The sequence below is a fragment of the Monodelphis domestica genome, chromosome 5, assembly GCF_027887165.1.
Source record: "Monodelphis domestica isolate mMonDom1 chromosome 5, mMonDom1.pri, whole genome shotgun sequence".
NCBI lineage: Eukaryota > Metazoa > Chordata > Mammalia > Didelphimorphia > Didelphidae > Monodelphis > Monodelphis domestica.
The window spans coordinates 287,738,129-287,760,221 of record NC_077231.1 but is presented as its reverse complement, the minus strand read 5'-3'; the positions used below and the strand labels follow the sequence as shown (position 1 = coordinate 287,760,221).

Genomic DNA, 22,093 nt, shown 5'->3' with positions numbered 1-22,093 from the left:
GCAATGGGGGTCAAGTGACTTGCCCAGGGTCACACAGCTGGGAAGTGTCTGAGGCTAGATTTGAACCTAGGACCTCCCTTCTCTAGGCCTAGTTCTCAATACACTGAGCTACCCAGCTGCCCCCCCCCCAGACCATACTTTAGAAGATTTGATTTAGCTATTTCCTGATCAATAACAATAGAGATACTTGGAATAACAGAATCAGGTCTTGGGAAGCCCACATTTTCTCCACCCTCCTTAGTTTAACAAGATTAGGAAGATCTGCACCAAACTCAAAGATTAAGTATCTGAGAAAAAGGCAACAGACGTGTGCAGAAAAAATGGACAGATCCCTGGGCTGTCCTAAGTCAAGCTAAGTGATCATTAGTACAGATGAGACACAGGAAAGTGATGTAAAACCATCTATATAAGGCACATCACTCTCTGTCTCTTCTCTCTTTCCCTGGAAAGGCGACTCTGGCTGGCAGTGTGCTAGGCATTTCGACATCTTGGAGTGGTGGTGGTGAGTTTCCCTTGAGCTGATTCAGGTTTGGACATCTGGGTTTAGCCCTTCTTTTTCTGGAGTTCCGGCTGACTCCTTCCTCCTTCATACTCTAAAACCTTACTTCCTTATCTCCTGATCTCCCTGCAAGATAGCCAGGTGGGGGGAGAGGGAGAGAAAAAAGCTACTCCTCCTTCTTCCTTCTTCTTAATCTCCTCCACTATCAATTAAATCACCATAAAAATTCCAGCTGACTTGAGTATTTTATTATTTGGGATTTCCCCTGGCAACCACTTAAATTTAGATTTTAAGTCACAATGCTAAAATTATCCTTACACTCTCCCATACTTCATCATTTCAAACTTATGACACTTAACTAAATTGGAATCACTGCAACTACAGAGGGATTAGAAAGGCTTCCTCTATGTACTTTTTGCTTTCATAACCCAAGGAGAGCAATGAAAGCCACATGCACTGTGGCCAAAGTGATGGTCCCTAAACTCTTTAATGGCCCAGATCAATATTCAACTCAATAAACATTTATTAGATACCTATACTCTCCAAAGAATATTGGAAATGCAAAGAGAGAACAATGTACTCAAGGAGCATACAAACTAATTAAAGACCTACATAAATAACTATAATACAGGGAAATTGGAAAGCAGAAGTACAGGCCAAATGGGAACTTTGAAGAGGGAGAGATCATTTACAGCATGAAGAGTACCTAAAGGAGAAAGGATAGATTCAAGTTCAAAAAGCAGTTAGGAGGCCTGAATCTAGCTGTTAAAAAATGAAGGCTGTCTGTTCTGTATGTACCCTCTAAATATATATTTAATTTTTTTTCCCATTAGAGTATAAGTTCTTTAAGGGCAGGGACTTGGAGAGCCTTTGTCTATATACCCAGAGTATCCAGTATACTGTATACAGCCTGGCACATATATTTAAGTTAATTGTAGTGTGAGGTTTAGAGGAGTGGTTAGTGGCCAAGGATATTGCATTGATAGATTCTTTATGATAGATGTTGTCAAATGCATGAAAAATTATCATGTGGAAGATGACTTAGCCTTTTTATTTACCCCCAAAAGCAATAAAAGCTTCAAGGAGTAGATAAATTTATCTTTTTCTAATAATTACAGCTATACAAAAATGGAACAGAGGATATAGAAACTCCTTCACTTCAGGAGTTCTTAGGGTAGAGGCTAGATGATTTCTTTTCTGGGATATTATAGTAGGAAATCCAGTTCAGGGATGGGACAACCATGTTTCCTTCAAGCCCTGAGATGCTTTCAACTCAGCAAATGATTTGGCAAAAGAGCCAAAGATGACTGAGATACAAAGCTGGACAAGTGTGAAGATCATGATGTCATCATCAGAAGTAGAAAAGTTAGGCAGAGGCACATATTTTTGAAGGAAGAATTCAGTTGTCAAATTCTATTATTTCTATATTGGCCTACCTATCCATGCTCCAGATAGTCACTCTGGTTCAGTTCACTATCTCTTGCACAGAACTAACTGCAAGAACCTCCTAATTGTTCTCTCTCTAATTCATAGAGTAATCATACCAATATACCACTATGACCATATATTTGTGCTCCTAAATATGTCCTTTGATAGATGGATCAGTGACTGGGAACCAGTACAATGGCAGAAATGTAGCTGAACTTCTCTCTGAAAATCCTCATCACAAACAGAATCCTTACTATAATATTAAACCTTTGTTTAATGGGAATGGTATCAAGTAATTTCATGAGCTATCAGACACCAAGGAAGGGGAATAAACACACACAGCCATTTAGCTTCCCAGAGAGGGTTGGTCCTCCAGGTAAGATATACAAAGCCATCTTGGAAATTCACCTGAGTCTTTTTTTTTTCAGTCCTTTTGCAAACTAAACTATTTGAAGGTACAAAGGTTGACCAGTCTATTAATTCTACTGACTTAAATAATAATTTCCTCCTCAAATATATGGCAGTGCAGCCTTAAATACCACCACAATAAAAGCGTGACACAATAAAGTAGTACACAGTTTGGTACTGTCCACAGTGCCGAGTGCTGAAATAGCTATTATACTTAGCTTCACAATTGCTGATGATCATGATGCTGATAGTTTTTTGGCTAATATAATGCTAACCAATCTCCCCCCTGCCCCCGCCCTCTCTTTTCCTGGGTAGGATGTGTTATTTGGCTTCCTGAAAGGTTCCCACTGAAAAATAGTTTTCCAGAAAGGGCATGGTTCTTTCTCCAACTGTTGGGGTGTGTGGAAGGGTGAGCCACCTGGTTGCTAACATTGGCTTGTTGCTGATTGGCCATCTTATTTAGCATCAGTGAGTTCACACAGAAATAACCTTGCGCTGAATATATTAGTCTTCCTAATTCAAAATAAAAAATATTCACTGAAATAATTATGTATCTTTTTGTTCTTTTCTTTAGGGTCTGGTTAGTGTTAAAGGTCATTACAGATGCAAAGGAGGGAAGGAAGGCTTTTCATTTTTGAATCTTGAATTTTTGCTCTTACCTATCTACAGTAGAGACTTGAAATTAAACAATTATCTATTTCTTTTCATCCCTTTCTTCTCGAGTTACCGGAACTCTAGTCTTTATTTGTTATAGTGAAGTCTTGATTGGTATGATTGACAATCTTTGGGCCAGTGCCAGGGAGAATATATTGACCCAAATTTCCAGAATGCTATGAATATGGAGTGAGCACTTGTCACTTACCAAATAAACTATGGGTGATGTAGTTTCCAAGATTCTAGAATCAATGAGACATTGTACCCACATAATTTCCTCCTGTTCCAGGAAAATATTCCCTTCAGTGAAATCATCAGAGAAGACTTTGTCATTCTTCTAGAACTTACTTCTCTGCCACCATAGGTCTCATGCCTTCATATGCTTTATAAAATCTTTGTTTATTTTATTGATTTTATTGACCATGAAGTATGGAGGAATCACTCTCACTTGGTGAAGAGATCACTCATGCCAATGAAGTTACGGATCTTTAAAAAAATCTTTCCTTTTTATTACTATGAAGTTGACAAATATTAACTAACATGAAATTTTCCTTATCAAAATACCAGGAAAAAAGAGGAATGTATATGGCACCATGAATCTCTATTATGTATAAGTTGCTTTAAACATATATATATATATATATAAATAAAATTTAGTTCCTTATCCACCACTATTAGCACTACATTGTTACTCTCTTCTCTCCAGAAAAAATCCTTTCTTGTTACAAATAAGCACAGCCAAATAAAACAATTCATGTGCTTTTTAACTGCCCACCAGGCAAGGTGATTAGATCCCTGATATTGGAAGCACTGTCCCTGGTAAACCTGGAGTAGACACCCCAAAAATGCTGACATTTCTGACTGGTCTTCTCTTGAGGAAACTTAGAATTCTATTGCCTTCAACAGGGACTTCTCATATAGTCTCTAGCCTAACTTCATAGGTACTTCTGTGCTCAGTAATTCTGTGCTCATTAGAAGCACAGGCTATAGTCACCCTAGTAATGTGCCCTCATTTGGGAGGCATATTTTCTATAACAAACTCTTAGCTGCATGAGTTCAGAATTCTGCTGCTATTTGAGGTTCAACATATTCTTTCTGTCCTAATCCCATTCTTTCTTCCTGCCATCCAGATGGTCACTTAGTTATATGGTTATATAAACTAAGGTGGCCAGATTCCTAGGATTACAACACAGACATACATTTAAATTCCTGTAGGCTCTTCTGAAAGATGCCCTCAATACTCCCAGCCCAGTCTGAATGGTGGATGGCTGAATTCTTCACTATAAGTTCCCAACAAGCATTTTCCCTGTCACAGTCCCCACATGCCTGTAGTTGCATAGGAATCATGATCAGAGTACCCCTAAACAATTTAGAATTTGAATTCTGCCTTAACTGTCAAGAATTCCCTAGGAGAACTTCTTTAAAAGAATTGCCTGTTTGAGGGAGGTCCCTTCCAGCCTCTCCATCACAAAGACTATTTGAACCTGATATATTATAAAGATGTGAGATTGTTTCATAAAAGGTAATTCAACTAGACAAAGGAAACCAATGTCTGCTCCTACTGCTCTTTAATTGATGCTATGTCCTAACAGGTATAGGGCTATTAAATCTAATAACAATGGAACAATTGGCCATGATAATATGAATACTTACAGGATGGTGGTTGTTGCCTCTAGGTCTTGAATTTGTTTTGTAACTGAAACACTGCTACCAAATCTTAGAGAAGGGCGATTTCTATCTCATCAGGTTCTTAGAAATTGTATCCTTAGGGTTATAGAACAGAATCTATAAACCCATGTCCATCAGAAAGATATATAAAGCTACCTCTGGAAGGTTTTCTTATTACAGATTCAATTCTTTATGGAATACAAATTCCTTACTTTATAGAGACAGTATCAAGCAATGCCAAAAAAACACCAGACATCAAGGGAAGAAGTCCATCCAGACATTCCCCTTATATATGCTGCCCATTCTGCTTCCCTCTGTGTTACTGTTCTGAGTTAGTGCCTAATGTAGGGGAGCTTCTCCTTGGGGAATCTAAGCAATGTAATGGCATACCTGGCATTGCTGCTTAAGAGAATTTTCATTAAGTTTGTAGCTTATAGATGAATTAAACCTTTCTTAAACCCATGAATTTAAATAACATTTGCCATAGCTGAGGTTTTTTTACTAAAGGAAATAAATTACTACTCCTTTCCTCCCTCTCTCCCTCCTTCCCATCTCCCATCTCTTCTTTTTCCCTCCCTCCCTCCTTCCCTCCCTCCCTCCCTCCCTTCCTCTCTTCCTTCCTTCCTCCCTCCCTCCCTCCCTTCCTTCCTTCCTCCCTCCCTCCCTCCCTCCCTTCCTCTCTTCCTTCCTTCCTCCCTCCCTCCCTCCCTCCCTTCCTTCCTTCCTTCCTTCCTTCCTTCCTTCCTTCCTTCCTTCCTTCCTTCCTTCCTTCCTTCCTTCCTTCCTTCCTTCCTTCCTTCCTTCCTTCCTTCCTTCCTCCCTCCCTCCCTCCCTCCCTCCCTCCCTCCCTCCCTCCCTCTTTCTTTCTTTCTTTCTTTCTTTCTTTCTTTCTTTCTTTCTTTCTTTCTTTCTTTCTTTCTTTCTTTCTTTCTTTCTTTCTTTCTTTCTTTCTTTCTTTCTTTCTTTCTTTCTTTCTTTCTTTCTTTCTTTCTTTCTTTCTTTCTTTCTTTCTTTCTTTCTTTCTTTCTTTCTTTCTTTCTTTCTTTCTTTCTTTCTTTCTTCCTTCCTTCCTTCCTTCCTTCCTTCCTTTCTTTCTTTCTTTCTTTCTTTCTTTCTTTCTTTCTTTCTTTCTTTCTTTCTTTCTTTCTTTCTTTCTTTCTTTCTTTCTTTCTTTCTTTCTTTCTTTCTTTCTGAAAACTCTTACCTTCTGTCTTAGAATTCATATTAAATATCAGTTCCAAGGAAGAAGAATGTTAAAGGTTAGGCAGCTGGGTTGTGCATTACCAGGAGTCACAGAGCTAGGAAATGTCTGGGGCCATATTTGAACACGGGACTTCCCATCTCCACACCTGGATCCCTATCCATTAAGCCACCTACCTGCCCCACCACTTACATTTCTTTTTTTGGAAGTTTTTTGAGTTATTTAAACATTTTTAAGGACTTGTGGTACACATTTTCATATTTTCTTATTAGCACATATTTGTATTGATTTAATTCAGCAAATATTTATTAATCACCCACTGTGTGTCTAAAACTGTGCTACCTTCTGAAGAAACAAATAAGAAAAAGAGAAAGTCCCTGTGCCTAAGCAGCTTATAGTTTAATGTGATAAGACAACACAGAAAAAAAAATTGAAAAACAAGGAATAGGAGGAAGGGGAGGAAGACCACCAGAAGGCATGTGGTTCTCTGGAGTCAAAGCCAATCAGGGAACCAGGAAAGTTCTCAGCCATCTTTAAAGGAAGACTTGGGAAGGGTTTAGTCTGTGAGATATAAATAGACCTGAACAACAGTTATATAGGTTCAAATGGTTCAAACATTCACAAATCTCATGACCTAATATGATAAATTTTATTTTTTTAGTAACATAAGTAAAATATCAATGATTCAGACTATGTTTCCTCCTATTAGAATGTGAACTTTTTGAGAGTAGAGAGTCTTTTTTTTCTCTATTTGTATAACCAATACTTAGCACATATTGACCATCTAATAGATGCTTTTCATTAATTCACTCACTCACATTTCTCATATTCTAGAGGCTCACCCAGATCTTATTCTCACTTTTGGAAAATTGTCTAAAATGAAGATTACATTTCCCAGGGCCAGGGACATCTCTTGTTCTTTATCTGATCTCACTGCTGTAGCAAAGGCAGACCAGTGCCATTCATCTGATTGATTTAATGCCTTCTGTAGGCTGTTCTCAACTTTCACACTATTGCTGCCCATTGTGCTGACCACTGCTGTACAAAAGGGCTGATAGAGAAGCACTTCTTTACTCACAACACCTCTAGTCATGTCCCTGACCAAACAAAGCATTAAGTCTTGATCTTAATCTTTCATATCTAAACTGATGTTATATTATTCCTCTTTTTGTTTTCTGTTTTCCAGGCCAAGTAGAATATTTTCTTTCCACAATTCTCATACTGCCTTCTCCCATCTATGTGTGTTTCATCATTCCTTCCCAACATCTGCAATGAATCTTTCCCCCCAGTGTCTCTGTCTATTGCTATTCCCTTCTTCTTTTGCATTTTAGTTCATAAACCAATTACTCCATGAAGCTCCCCTTACCCTTCTCTGTTCCCTCCCAGGAAAATTACTTCTTCCTTTTCAACTTTTTTTTTTTTTGGTAACACTCTGACCAGAACTTTATTTTGTATTTGTCTCATAGAGTGTACTTTCTCTTCCTCTCTTAGATTATAAACTTGTTGAAGTCAGGGCTTGTGTGGTAACTATTTTTGTATCCCCTTGGATATAATGGATACTTAATAAATATTTGTTAGTTTGAATTGTTAGTATCCAGGTATTGCTTCCTGGTAGATAGTTGAAAATATAAGGTGTGAACACTGATGTGGTATTCCATTGAGATACAGATATGATATTCCTATGCTTAGAGATAGTAACTGAAATAATGTAAGTGGATAAAATCACTAAAGGGGGATACAGAGAGAAAAGAGAGGGCTTTAAAAGGGCTTTAGAGGATACATACCTGAAAGTGGTTGAAAAAGGGAATAATTAAAGATGCAGAAAGATAACCATGGAATAAAATGTCACAGAAGCCAATGATGAAGAGAAAAAAACAGGAATAAGGGTGTGGCTAACAATGTCACATGATTCAGGGAAGATTAAGGAAGGTGAAAATAGAATAAAAACCATTTTACTTAGAAGGGTCATTAATGACCTTAGAAAGAGCACTTTAAATAAAATAAAATGGTGAGAATCAGAAGACAGATTGAATGGGATTAAGGAGGGATCAATTGACCAAACAATGAACAAGCATCTATTTATTTGTTATTGTTATTATTTATTTTTAAAAATTACTTGTAGAAACAATTTTTGAGAATTATTTTCTTATATTTTTAGATTTAGATTCTCTCCCTAACCCTGCCCCACTGCCTTCCAGAGGTGGTAAATACCCTGCTATAGGTTATCCTAGTGCTTTCATGCAGTACATATTTCCATATTCCTCATGCCATGAAAGAAGTCACATATCACACAAAAAATAACAAATTCATGAAGGAAATAAACATGGCATGCTTTGATCTATAGTCAGATTTCAACAGTTTCTTCTTTGACAATGGATAGCACTTTTCATCACGAGTCCCTTGGGACTGTCTTGGTTCCAGCAAGTATTTATTAAACCCTTACTATGTGCTAGGCACTGTATTCAAAGACAAATGAAAATAATGAAATGAAAAATGGAATAATCCATTTGATTAGATTCTATCTTAGATCCTTTAGCTCCTCTAAAAAACAGTCTCCGATTTTGGGGCTGAGACATCTAAGGCACTTTGACCTTAAAATGGAGGGGTATGGATAAATTTCAAGGGGTGTATGATCAAGAAACTCAACTTGGGGAACATAGATGTACCCCAGACATAATAGGAACAGATGGTTGGGTTTTTCTTCCCTTTACCATGTCTGTGCTTATCCCTAACCTTCTTCAAGTCTACTGTTTAGGCTCTAATCTCTAGGCTTATAAATAGGCTTTATCTCCTAGGCACACATGGACACAATTATGCAAGTACCACTGGGAAAATTCTGTCCTCTTCTCCTGCTTCCCCAAGATCACTTGGTGGCTTTGGCAGCCACCTGCAGAAGGCAGGCTCTTTGCTTGGGAGCCGTGACCTCTGAACAAGAGACTTGCTTTTTCCTCTTTTCATTTTGGGTACATTACAGTAAGTCTCAGAGCATCTAGGTGGTGCAGTGGATGCTGGACCTGGAGTCATCTTCCTGAGTTCAACTGTGGTGAAAGACACTTAGTAACTGTGTGACCCTGGGCAAGTCATTTAATTATTTCCCTCAGTTTCCTCATTTGCCAAATGAGAGAGAGAGGAAGCAAATCACTCTAATATCTTTGCCAAGAAAACCACAAATGTGATCATGAATATTGGATACAACTGAAAATGATTGAACAACAACAGAGAGTCACCTGAAGGGCAAAGAATAGATTTTGGGTGAGTAATAAAATGAGAGATATGAAAGAGTAGGAAACTAATCAGAGAGAGGAATTTCAGAATTCAAGGTCTTAGAAGTGCAGTTATTTCAAGTGATGCTGAAATCCAAGTTAAGACACATCAGTGGGTGACTGAAATAGAGAGGAGATGGAGGTCATAGGAGTTGAGGAAGTCCAGGAACTATAGTTCAAAAAGATTTTGCAGTCCCTGCAGTTAAAGTTCATCAATTCTTTAACTGAGAAGGGGGTGAAGCTTCAGTTTGATCTAAGAGTCTAAAGGGGAGCCGAATGGAAGATTTTCCTGACTGGTACTGCTCAGTCCTTAGAGAGCACGAAGCAGATGATATCCACATTTGGGTCATGCGTTTTAAAGGAAGCAATCTGCTTGAGGAACAGTTTGCTTCATGTTTGTCATTTGCCAATAGAAGGAATGATTCCAAAATGCATTTTTCTCCTCCTTATCTCATGGGCACTTGCCAATTGTAGCTACTGCTCTCCATATTCTTGGATTTGCAACTATTCTCACTTTGGCATCAGTGTATATGCTAACATATTTGAATTGGATCTCCTTTTTTTCTTTAATTCCTATTTATCATCTACACAATACTCATAAGGGTGCCCATATCAAAGTGGGGGTCTGATTTCTTATTCTCTCTTTTTGTTTCAAGGGTTTGAGGGGCCCTTCAGGAGAGCCTGGTGAACCTGGAAGTCCTGGTCTGAGAGGAGAGCCTGTAAGTAATGGTTGGCTCATTTTCACAGTTTTCATTTCAGAGCCTTTCTGTTGGCCAAGGGCAATGATCCAAGAATGTCAGCAATTATTCAGCTTTCTATAGACATTGCATCAAAGTTGACCTTTGAAAGTGAAATTCATCTTTTGGATAATCAAACCCCTTCAAGGGAATGAAAAATGTTTTTTTTTTTTTTTAGAATTTATCTCCCTTGCTGTGCCCCAATCAAGCCTGATACCTTTGACTAACTTTGGTTTGAATTTAATGAATGTTTATTCATTAATTCCTGCTTTTTTCAATCACTTAAAATAATAAAAGTTTTGTTTTTTTAGGGAGAACCTGGTGCTGATAATAATATTCGGGGTCCTAAGGGAGAAAAAGGAAAACCGGGTCGTCAGGTAAAGTCTAGTTTTGTGTCTATGGGGCATTTGAGGTACGAGGAAATTCTGTCACCATGATTAGAGAACAAGGATATTCTGATTTCAGACCCATAACTAGGAAAGACAAGCAGGACTTGTCCCAGGGCATCAAAATTGAAAGGGTCTAATGGTATTTGAAGTCCTGCAGTGGTACAATAATGTCTTTCTTAATAATGAACATTATTAGCATTAAGTATAATATATCTAGTTAGCAAGAATAATTAGTTAAGATAATTTCTAATGTATGGTTATTGAACTTTACGGGATCTCTTGTCCAGTATGAAGTAGTCTATCCCTCATGGCTTCCCCAGCAGTGCTTGAAGACATGTTGTCCCAGGTATGTTAATGCTAATTTCTCTCTCTGTCAAGGCCAGGTAAAATATCACAGACCCCAGACAGAACAGAAGTAAGGAAAACTAGATAGAAAATGGAAATGAGTGAATATATGTAAAGTGCTTTGAAAATCTTAAAAGCACTCTATAAATGCTAGTTATCATCATCATCATCATCATCATCATCATCATCATTGCTATTCTTTTCCTTCTCAGGAAACATTGAGGTATAGTACAGAGGACAGAAAGTCGAGTTAGGAGTTTTGGCTTCTCATTCTGACTTTACCACTAAGGGTCTGTCTCTGTGACAAAGTCATTTCACTTTCCCAGGCCTCAGCTTCCACACCTGTAAAGCAAGGAGGCTGGTTTAGAAATGATGTTGAAGTTTCTTGCCAATTCTGAAATCCTGTAATTTGGAGGAATTGTACTTAAACAAAAGACCTGTCATACTATGGAAAGGTTTGCTTTCCCTTCTGGGGAATGTCAGCATACCTTCAAATGATTTTCCCCTTCTCTCTTAGATCTTCTTTTTGCTGCCAAATAACAAATAAAGTTCTTTATTCATTATTTTAAAGGGCAGGAAAATAACTGCTCATGCTCCATGGAAAAATTAAAAGTATTTAACTTGCCAATTACTACTATTTTGAAATATTTACTGTTAGTCCTCTATAAACTTAATACCAAGATACTAGAATTTCAATGATGATGTAGAGACTACAATTTATTAAAGAGACACTTGTGATATAGTGGAAAGTTGTCTGGACTTGGAATTAGAAGAACATCACGAACTGTGTGACTCTGGACAATCCAATTAATCTCTCTGGGCTTCAGCTGCCTCTTCTGGAAATAAAGGGGGTGAAATAGGCTGCCAAGGTCCCTTCCAACTTGAACATTTAGGAATTCTGTGGACAATAATTATCTGCTTTCAATTTCTTTCCATTTTCTGAGATGTTGATTCCTTATCTCTAATTGTGGTTAATTGGGGCAGCGAGGTGACTAGGTGGCTTGAGTGCTAGATTGGACTCAAGAAAGACCAGTTGAAATCTGGTCTTAGACCTTTAGTGGCTGTATGACTCTGGGCATATCACTTAACTCTGTTTACCTTAGTTTCCTTATTTGTCAAGTGAGCTGGAGAAGAAAATGCCAAATCATTATATAGTTATCTAGTTATATTTTCCAAGTATCTGTAGTATCTTTGCCAAGAAAACCCCAAACAAGGTCACAAAGAATGGGACACATTGAAAAGACACAACAACAACAATTGTAGTCAATAATACCTGGGGCTCAAACTTCCAGATCCTAAGTAAAATCCAGCTTAAAAAGCTTCCCCCAAGAAAACCACAACCCTTGGGGAAACTATGATTATTCAGTCTATTGAGAGGTGTGTGGATGTTCCTGACTCTTGGCCAAAAAGGAGAAAAGTTCTTATTTTAATCCTATACTCTTATTAACTGTATGTCACTCCCTGTCTTTGGGCCTCTGCTTCCTTCTTTGTGTAAGGACATGGTTTTACTATACACTTCCCTGTGCCCCTGACAACCCCCACATTTTATGATCTTATAATCTTTGCCAGAAGAATCACAAAATTGGCCAAGATGACAACTTGAGAGCAAGCAAGTCCCCATGGTGACTTGAGACCAGAGGGAGTTCTGTGGTAGCTTTAGAATTTAAAGAAATGGATATGGCTCCCATGAAAATAGCAAATCCAAATATACAGATTTTACTTTTTGCCCAAATTCAGCTTGTATAAAGCCTGAGTGTTTTCTAGTATTGGCACAATTTTTGGTATCGACCCAGATCTTTTTTCCTCCCTTTTCAAAGAGATCTCATTTTCACAAAGTAGAAGAAACACTACTGCCTTTATTTGGGGGCAGCCTGCATTCAGACCAATATGGTAGGAGTTGCCCGTTGTTTTCCAGTCATTGAGTTTACTCCTTGGGTATCAAGGTCTCTGTTTTGAAACACGGGAGCAAAATCACAAGCCCCTCTCAAGAGATATATGGGTTATGCCCTCCATTACTGATGATAACCACAGTCTGACAATTCCCCAGGGGCTCTGGCATCAGCTTATGGATCATAGTGATTCTTGGCTCATTTTATAAATAAATAAAGTGATGCTCAAGGTCTCCTAGTAAATGGTAACTATAAATAACAGATACTTGGTAATCTGAGATAAGAACTATAAACTCATAGGGAACAGTCACATAAATCATCTACCATATTAGTTTAGTATATATTTCAATGGTTGGCACATTGCTAGCCCCCAAGAAGGCAATAAATACAGATTTTTTAACTGAATTGACTAACTGTTCAAGTCCTGCCTCTGATACGGATTAACTGTGATTCTGAGCAAGTCACCTAACCCTCAGGCCTCTAGACAACTCACTAAGACTATATAAATTGTAGAGAAGATTCTGACCTGTACTGGTAGAGAGTTTTTTTCCTCTCCATGCCAATGAAACCAGAAGTATGATCCCTATCCCTATTCAAGAAATAGGAGATGAATGATCCTTATTCCTAGGTGTTGTTTCTTTTCTATTTCAGTTAAATTCTTTGGGGAAAAAAGATGAAATAAATGTTCCCGCATCCATAGAAAATGTTTCCTGGACTGAATCATTGAATCATCAAGGTTTAAGTCTTGCTTCCTAATGGCTGAGGGGTCCTGGGAACTCACTGTCTCTATAGTCCTAGGCAACTGTCATAAGCTCACATGTTTAGAGTGGGAAGGATACTAGAGGTCATTGAGTCTTCTCTTACTCCCCATTTTACATATGAAGAAACTGAGGTTCTGAGAAGTTAAGAAATTTGCCCTAGGGAAGGGAGGGAGACAATAGGAATCATAAATTTGGAAAATGTTTGTGTAAATTTGTTATTAAAGTAAAATAAAGATAAAAAAGAAAATTGCCCTAGGTCACTTAGGTGGGATTTGAGGCCATGTCCTTGACTCCAAGTGCAAAGTTCTAGTCACTCTAGTCTACAGCCTCTCAAAAGATTACAAATTGCAAGGCACATGTTTCCTCTCTGGCAGAGGAAGTTCCTTAACTGGAGTGCCTTATATCAACTAAATTACAACATAGTTGTCTTTCCTCCCTGCTTCTCCCAACCTGATCTAAATCAAAATTGCACTGAGCATTGCATTGCACAACTGGTCGGTGGCAATTTTCCAGCTTAATGACTGGTGGATATTGCTCCTTCTTGAGAAAGCTGGCTTGTGACCTGAGTCTTGGACCTAGAAAAGCTCCCATTTTTCATTTTGACTGAAGGAGGAGACAGGAGTCATCTTCCAAATTGCCATTTATAATTCACCGTCTTCTTCAGCATGTCCAATTTCTTACTTGTAATTTGACATGCAACTTGACTAGAACCAAACAAACCCAGGATCTGCAGTGGATACCCCCTAACCCCCTAACCACAGGCAAATCCCAGGGATGGACACCTTTTCCTCAGTCTAGCCTCAGATCCCATCATACCTCCAAGGAGAATTACCTGGGTACCACTTATTGGTACCTTGTATTACCTCCACCATGGAACCATTATCATCCTTATCAATACCTTTATTTATTGATGAGCCAGTGTTTGCAGAGTATCTGATGAGATTCACTGACCAGACTGGCCCCTGCCCCTGTTTGCCATTCCCACTTAGAGGAGTGAGCTATGCCAGCATGAAAGTGAAGGACCAATATCAGAACCATGGAATGCCAGAGGCAGAAAAAATCTTGAAGAGCATCTGTAAAAATAATAGCTCACATTTTTATAGAACTTCAGGGCTTGGAAAATACTTTACATATATTATATCATTTTTTGGTGGCACAGTTGATAGAATGCTAAGTCTAGAGTCAGAAAGCCCTGGGTTCAAATGTGGCCTCAGACACTTACTAGCTATGTAGCTGTGTGACCTTGGTCAAGTCACTTAACCCTGTTAGTTTCAGTTTCCTCATCTGTCAAATGATCTGGAAAAGGAAGTGGCAAATCATTTTAGTATCTTTGTCAAGAAAACACCAAACTGGGATCATGAAGTGTCAGGCATGACAAAAACAACTCAACAACAATGATTTTAGTTTGTAGTAATCCTGTGAGTTGAGAACTAAAGATTTGATACAATTCAGTTTAATTTAATAAGCATATATTAGTTTCCTTCTTGGGATTGAGCACTGTCCTTGAGAGAGAAAAATGAAAATGAAATCTTGTTTGCTCTTCAGGAACTTTTATTTTACATTGATGGTGAATTCGAGGGAATATAACAGAAACCAAAAAAAAAAAAATTGAATGCAATTTTTTTAAAACCCATACCTTCCATCTTGGAGTCAATACTGTGTATTGGCTACAAGGCAAAAGAGTGGTGAGGGGCAGGCAATAGGAGTTAAGTAATTTGCCCAGGGTCACACAGTTAGGAACTGTCTGAGGCCAGATTTGAACCTAGGAGCTACCATCTCTAGTCCTGGCTCTCAATCCACTGAGCCACATAGCTGCCCCTTTGAATGCAATTTGAGAAGGAAATGAGCACCAGCAATTAGCGGGATCAGGAAAGATTTCCTAAAGGAGCTAGCACATAGGTTGAACCTTTAGAGGAATTGGGTAGTGCAATGGATACAGCACTGGTCATGAAGTTGGGAAGACCTGAGTTCAAATCCAGCCCTAGAAACTTACTACCTATGTGACCCTAGGTAAATAATTTAATCTCTATTTCCCTTAGTTTCCTCAGTTGTGAAGTGGGGATAATAATAGTACCTGCCTCCCAGGGTGGTTGTAAGGATTAAATGAGCTATGGGAGTTTAAGTGCCTACAGGCGCATGGCCAGTAAGCATTAGAGGTGGGATTTGAGCTCAGGTATTTCAGATGCTGAGTCCAGCATCCTTATTACATTACCTTGCCTCCTCTCACATCTCCCTTCAAGCTCAATCTCCTCATTTTACAAAGTAAGAATCTGGGGACCTGAACATGATTGATGGAAAGAATATGTGAAATGTAGTGCCCAGCAAGATGAGCTCCTTTAAAGATAAAGCCTTTAATGGAACCAGGTCTTTAAGGAACAAATCCAAGATTCTAGATTTACAATTAGATGGAGTTAGGAGAGGCCATCAGTTCATTGCTCTTATTTTGCCTATGGAGAAACTAAGGATCGAAGAGCTTAAGTGAGTTCCCTGAAGTCAGAGAGGCAGGAAGGGGGCAAAGCCAACATAAGTACCATGTTTGCAGACTCTAGAATCCCAGGCTTCTTCTGTTACAGGATGCTCTCAGTACTCTGGAATTTCGAATGCTGCCTTTGGTTGTTATTTGATTTGCGAGAACCAACAAAAATATGAATAAATCCAAACTCCTTTTCTTTTTCAGGGCAAATTTGGGCTCCGCAATGAAGGAGGCATGCCTGGTGAACGAGGTTCTGATGTAGGTGTAAACCTGTGCTTGATGCTGTTTCCTTTTGGATTCAAGTATTTTTTTGCTCTTCTCTTACTGTTAATCCTTAACCAACTGATATTGTTCCTTCTGATTCTTTTTCAGGGGTCAAGAGGTAGAAAGGGCCTACCTGGTCTGAAGGTGGGTGCTTTCCAGATGAGGCTATACTTTGCTCAGAGGTGTTTGTGTTATTCTTTGATTTTTAAGATCAATGGGAGTAGTGCCTCTCTTTTTTGGGGGGCAAGATTTAGGTATTCTTGCAGTTTCAGCAAGACCATTGGGAAGTCTTGGCCTTGTTCATGGGGAAAATTTTCTGTAGGGAAGTTTACATTGTTATTTTTTTCTTGTGTTTTTCATTTATAAAGGAAAGTAATGGGCATTTATTAAGCTCCTACTATGTGACAGATACTGCGCTAAATACTTTACTAATGTCATCTCCATTTGGTTCTCACAACAACTCTGGGAGATTATTATCCTCATTTTACAGTTAAGGAAATTGTTGCAGGCAAAGATTGGGTGACTTGCTCAGTGTCATATAGCTATTGAGCATCTGAGGTCAGATGTGAACTCAGCTCTTCTTGACTCCAGGCTCAGTGCTGTGTGTACTATGACCCCACCCCCACCCCCAACTGCCTTAAAAGAAACTCAATATTTTTGAATAAGGACCACTCAGCCACTGGCTCTAAAATAGAGATAGATTTTAGACCTTTGGCTTTATTGGCATAGAGAACTCCTAGGTGAGGAAATTCCTTCTGCCAATACAGTTAGGCATTTCCTTTTTTCAGAGTGCCAAGAAGTTAAATGATTTGCCTAGGGTCCCACCAACAGTGTATATCAGAGGTAGAACTTGAACTCAGGTCCTCTGAATTCCAAGGCTAGTCTTCTCTTCTCTATACTCTGATGCCTCTTATCTCTTGAATAATGAGTATGATTAGGTAGATTAAGAATTGGCTAAATGTCTACATCCAAAGAGTGGCATTAATGGATGCATGTCAATGTAGAGAGAGCTCTCTAGAGAAGTGTACCCCATCTCTGCTCTAGGACCTATCTTCTGTTTGATTTAAAAAAAAGTTCCTTAGAAGAAGGCAGTTAGATAGTAGGTAAAATGGATAGAGCATGAAAGTGGAAGATCTGAATTTGAATCCTGTCTCAGATACTTGTTAATTATATGACCATGACCAAGTCCTTTAATTCCTCTGTGTCTGGGTTTTCCCATCTGTAAAATGGAGAAAATAATTTTAATAACACCCTCACAGGGTTGTGAATATCAAATGAGTTAATGGGTATATAAAGTACTTTCTTTGCAAACCTTTTAGTGCTGTGTAAGCTTTAGCCATTACAATGATGATAATGAAGGTCTAGATAGCATACTTATCTCATCTGTTGATAGTGTGGAAGGAGAAGGTTCAGGTCCAGAATGGGGATCCAGAGGCATGTCAGCATTCCAGAAGAGAGTTGCCATTGACCACGAGAGATCTAGGGATTAATCCGAAGACTTACATTCAGGAAATGTGTAAAGGACAGGAAGAAGTTTGTGTGAGATTGAGCTAGAGATTCTAGTGGACAGGCTCAACTCATGCCATGTGAAGTGGGAGCCAAATTAATGAGGACAATTTTTGCCGGTAGACAAAGAATCTCTTGAATGAGGGGTTCAGTAGTGTGGCTATACTCTGCCCTGGTCAGATCATCCATAGCGGAGATATTGTATTCAGGTCTGGATCTCTTATTGACAAGATGGAACATCTTGCCTCTTCCAAGAGGAAAATGGCCAGGCTGATGAGGGGACCCAAACCATGCATTCTAAGGTACAATTGGATAGCTTAGGGGTGTATTGTTTGAAAAGAGGAGACAAGACCCAGGAGAGGTTTCAGGTATTTGAAGGATGGTCAAATGGAAGAGGAGAGATGGGAATTGCTCTTCTTAGTCCCAGAAGATAGAACTAGGAGCAATGGGTAAATGTTACAGGGAAATTCCATATAAGGGAAAATGTCCAAACTATTAGAAAACTGTTTAAAAATAGAAGAGGCTGTCATAAGAGATAAGTTCCCTGTCAATCAAGGTGTTCAAGTAGGGGCTAGATAATTACATGTAGGGAATTTTCTATGTGGGCTTCATAATTTATGCAGGGGTCAGATTAGATGAACTCTGAGATCCCCAATAACTTCATTAACTCAATGAATTTATGGCATTGATTTGAAGAGGTGACAGACAGTCATACACTGAAGGGAAGTCATATCCTTGTTACTTATAGTAGTCAATTATTTCCTGGGCTGGAAGAAAATTTCAAGAAGTTCTCCTGGCGCTAATTACTAGTGGGGTGGGCATGTGGGAAAGCTGGCTCCCAGGGCTTTTGTGATGGATTGTATTAAGAGAAGAATTTGAGTGTGTAAAGGCTGGAGAGCATGACAAAAACAAAGGGCAAAGAGTATACCTGCCTTTGTGGAAACTACCATTAAATGTGAATCAGTGTAAGTTACTACCCATGATGGCAGATACCTAATCTGATTTCCATTTGCTGGGCAAGGGGAGAGTGTATTTCAAGTCTTCAGGTGAAGTTTGATATGGGTTTGAAGAATGTGGAGAGAATTAAGTCTTGGGGGAAAGGAGAGGCTGATTCATTCCATTCCTGAGAATAAATGCATGTTGAATCCTAGCTCTATTCCTTAGTGGATTGAGAGCCAGGCCTGAAAATGAGAGGTCCTGTATTCAAATTTGACCTCCGACACTTCCCAGCTGTGTAACCCTGGACAAGTCACTTAACCCCCATTACCTAGCCCTTACCACTCTTCTGCCTTGGAACCAACACACAGCATTGATTCTAAGATGGAAGTTAAGGATATACACAAAACCAACAACAAAGTGGCATCAGCATTCTTCAGAGAAATAAATATAGGCATCTCCATCTAATAAATATCCAGTAATTTTGCTTCCAAAAATAACCAGTAGTCTTCAAATCAGAAGGCTCATGCAGGAGGCTACAGAACCAGTATAGTTAAGGGGAAATGGAATATATTTCTAGTGTGTATTTCACAGTTCAATAAGTCTGATGATTGCCATGGAATTTGGAAAAATGGGATCTTATAAGAACTCCTAATTATCTCTTAGCGTTCTTTTGGATAGAGGTGGGCAGTGGGAAATACCACACTCCACGGGCACAGAGTATCTGTAACTATATAGTAACTACCTATGACAGAGTGCATAACAGACCAGACTAATCTTATGAGGAGGGATAGCCTGGATTGCAAACGTACACTGGCAGCACCTTGGCATAAGAGAAGTAAATCGGGGCTTCCTAGTGCCTGGCATATCATAGAAGTTCAATAAATATTTGATTAAATGTGAAAGAAACTTAAATGCATTGATATCAAAATGAAAGATACAGAAGTGCTACCTTGTACACCAAATCTTGGCTGATCCTCTCCAGCTTCCAATGCCCATCCTCCCCAAACTACCTTGTATTCATTTTGTATCTAATTTGTTTATTCATATACACAGTGTCCCCAAAGTCTAAATACAGTTTTATGCTTTAATAACTACAGAAGTGTAAATGCTACCAACTTTCAAAAAACATTTGAAAGGCTAATTATTTAAAATATTTTGTGTTTCATATTACAATTCAACATAACCACCATCTTAATGATTTTTATAAATAAAAATGTCCACCGGCTGCTGCTCTGGAACTGAAAGGATTACATTTGAAATCCTAGCCTTGAAGTCAAACAAAGAATGAGGCTAGATGTGACAGTTTTTGACATGAACCAAAAGAAAAAGTCTAACAGAACTAGATCAGATGACTGAGGCAGCCAAGCAAGAGGAACCGTTCCACTGATCCCTTGGGCTGAGAAAGTGTCATCCAGAGACCGTTGTACATGCAGTGCATAAGATGGCAAGGTGCTCCATGAAAACTTGATTATTCCAAATTTAGATAATGAATTAAACTTTCAAATTAAATAATATTAAATATTAAATAGAAAATTAAAATATCAATTTTTTTAAAAGTTTGTAGCATTTCTATTTCTTAAATTATTAAAAATTAAAACTAAATGTTAGACTTTAGGGACACCATATGTAAGAGATCTCCCTGGTAGAATTTAAACTCTTTGAGGCCCCGAGTTGTTCTTGCTTTTTCTTTGGATTCTTAGAACTTAGCACAGTACCTGCACTTTGTAAACATTTTATAGATGCTTGGGTGAATGCTTGGTTGATTTCCCTTGGTTTTCATTTGAATGCTGAAGATGTGTTCTCAAAGTCTAGCTAAGTGTTCTGGATATTTTGGAGTTCTATATTGGGGTAGTCTGAGGTTGTACCATTTTACCTCTGATCAAGCAGGATGATATTGGGCTTCTTGGATGCAAGGGCAGGGAATAACTTGGAAATAAATCAGATAAGCTATCTATGGATCTTAGGAAAAAGCTAAATTGGGGCAACGAGGTGACTCAATGAATTAAGGGCCAGACCTAGAGCTCCCAGGTTCAAATCTGACATCAGATACTTCCTACCTGTGTGACCCTGGACAAGTCACTTAATGCCATTGCCTAGCCCTTCCTGTTCTTCTTTCTTGAAACCAATACACATGGTACTGATGCTAAGATGAAAGATAAGGACTAAAAAAAGAGGAAGTCAAACTTTTAAGAAACTAAACATGTTTGGTAATGTTTAAAGGAAATACTTTCTTCTCATTAAAAAGTTAGGCTTTTAAAAACAAGTCATAGATACCTACTCACATTGCTCATGAGTGTACTATTTTGACAGCTAAGAAGAGGAAAACCCCCTAAAGTCTCGAAGTCTCATTTCAGCTTATTTTTCAGCAACAAAACAGAAAAGAAACAAATTGAGAGCTTATTGAGCTTAGCTTTGGAGAAACTGAGTTGTTCCAAACAATTAGGAAATTTCTCCCTTTGGGATTATTTTTAGGATATGGTGTTCTTTTTTACAAGACAATCAGAATACCAGTGGTGGGCGGAACCTAGGGTTATCTCTCTTGCTCCTGAACCATTTGTGGATTATTTTAAGGTCTACAGATGTTCACAAACATTCATTCTGGAAATTACCAATATTTTTCTCTATTAATGCTGTACCTTTGGGTCTTCCCTCCATCAGACCCCAAGCATAAAGGATTTCCTGCAGAGATTGAGGGAGCAGGGCACATATACTTAGGTCAAATGAGACACAGTATGGCCAAGAGTAAAAAGAATATGGGGGACTGGTCATGGCTGCTTCACACATCCAGGGGAATGAATAAAGAAAGCTAACAGACTGGGCAAAGAAAAGAGCCATGGCTTCAGGGAATAACACCGAAGAGGGTCACAATGCCTGCTCTAGAGGCAAACTCCCTGATAATGGAGCCTGATCTGTCAATGTCCCATAAGATGGTGCTTATTTAGATCCTCTTTCTTAGTTGGAGTGTTTGTTGTCCATGGTCCTGTTGTTGGAATGGGAGGCTGTCATTTGTTTTAGCCTCTGATTGTTCAACATCAATTCATATGTGTATTGGGAGAGAGGTCAGCTGCTGAAAACTTTTCCTAAGGACAAAGTCGGTCTCAGATACTTATTAGCTCTTTAGCCCTGGGCAAGTCACATAACTTCTCTCTACCTCAGTTTACTCAATTGTAAAATGGGGATAATAATAGCCTCTTCTAGGGTTGTTGTGAGGATCACAGGATACTGTACTTAGTACAGTGCCTGGCTCATAATAAGCATTTAATAAATGTGGATTTACTTCCCTTCCTCTTCCCTAAGTAATTGTAGTAGAATAACTGTTCTTAGGTGAGAGGGGACAGAGAGCTCCTTGGTTTTTGTTGTTGTTTTTATGCATAAGGTCCCCAGCACGTTGTGTAGATCCTCTCTGACAAATTTCTAAGAGGGCAGAGATGCAAGTCACACAAAATGGGCAAGAATGGCAACATGGTGCCATGGAATAGGTTCTGGATTTAATGTTACCTGAATCTTACTTCATGATCTATCTCTGACTTTCTGTGGGCTCTTGGGCAAATTGCTTCACTTATCTTTGCCTCAGTTTCCTCATCTGTAAAACAAGGGAGTTGGACTAGATGCCCTCTGTGATCTCTTCTAGCTCTAAATCCAAGGTCTTTCTAATCCCCTTAGACTTGG

The 22,093-nt window shown here is 38.7% G+C and overlaps 1 protein-coding gene across 1 annotated transcript in view; it reads left to right on the top strand.

Moving 5' to 3' along the window:
* Positions 1-22,093, top strand: part of LOC100030437 (collagen alpha-4(VI) chain-like) — a 202,575-nt gene that overhangs the window by 51,924 nt on the left and 128,558 nt on the right. Inside the window, exons 17-19 of the mRNA XM_056800678.1 lie at positions 9,778-9,840; positions 10,170-10,235; positions 15,920-15,973. Of these exons, the coding sequence (XP_056656656.1) occupies positions 9,778-9,840; positions 10,170-10,235; positions 15,920-15,973 (183 nt within the window). The remainder of the gene's footprint in view (positions 1-9,777; positions 9,841-10,169; positions 10,236-15,919; positions 15,974-22,093) is intronic.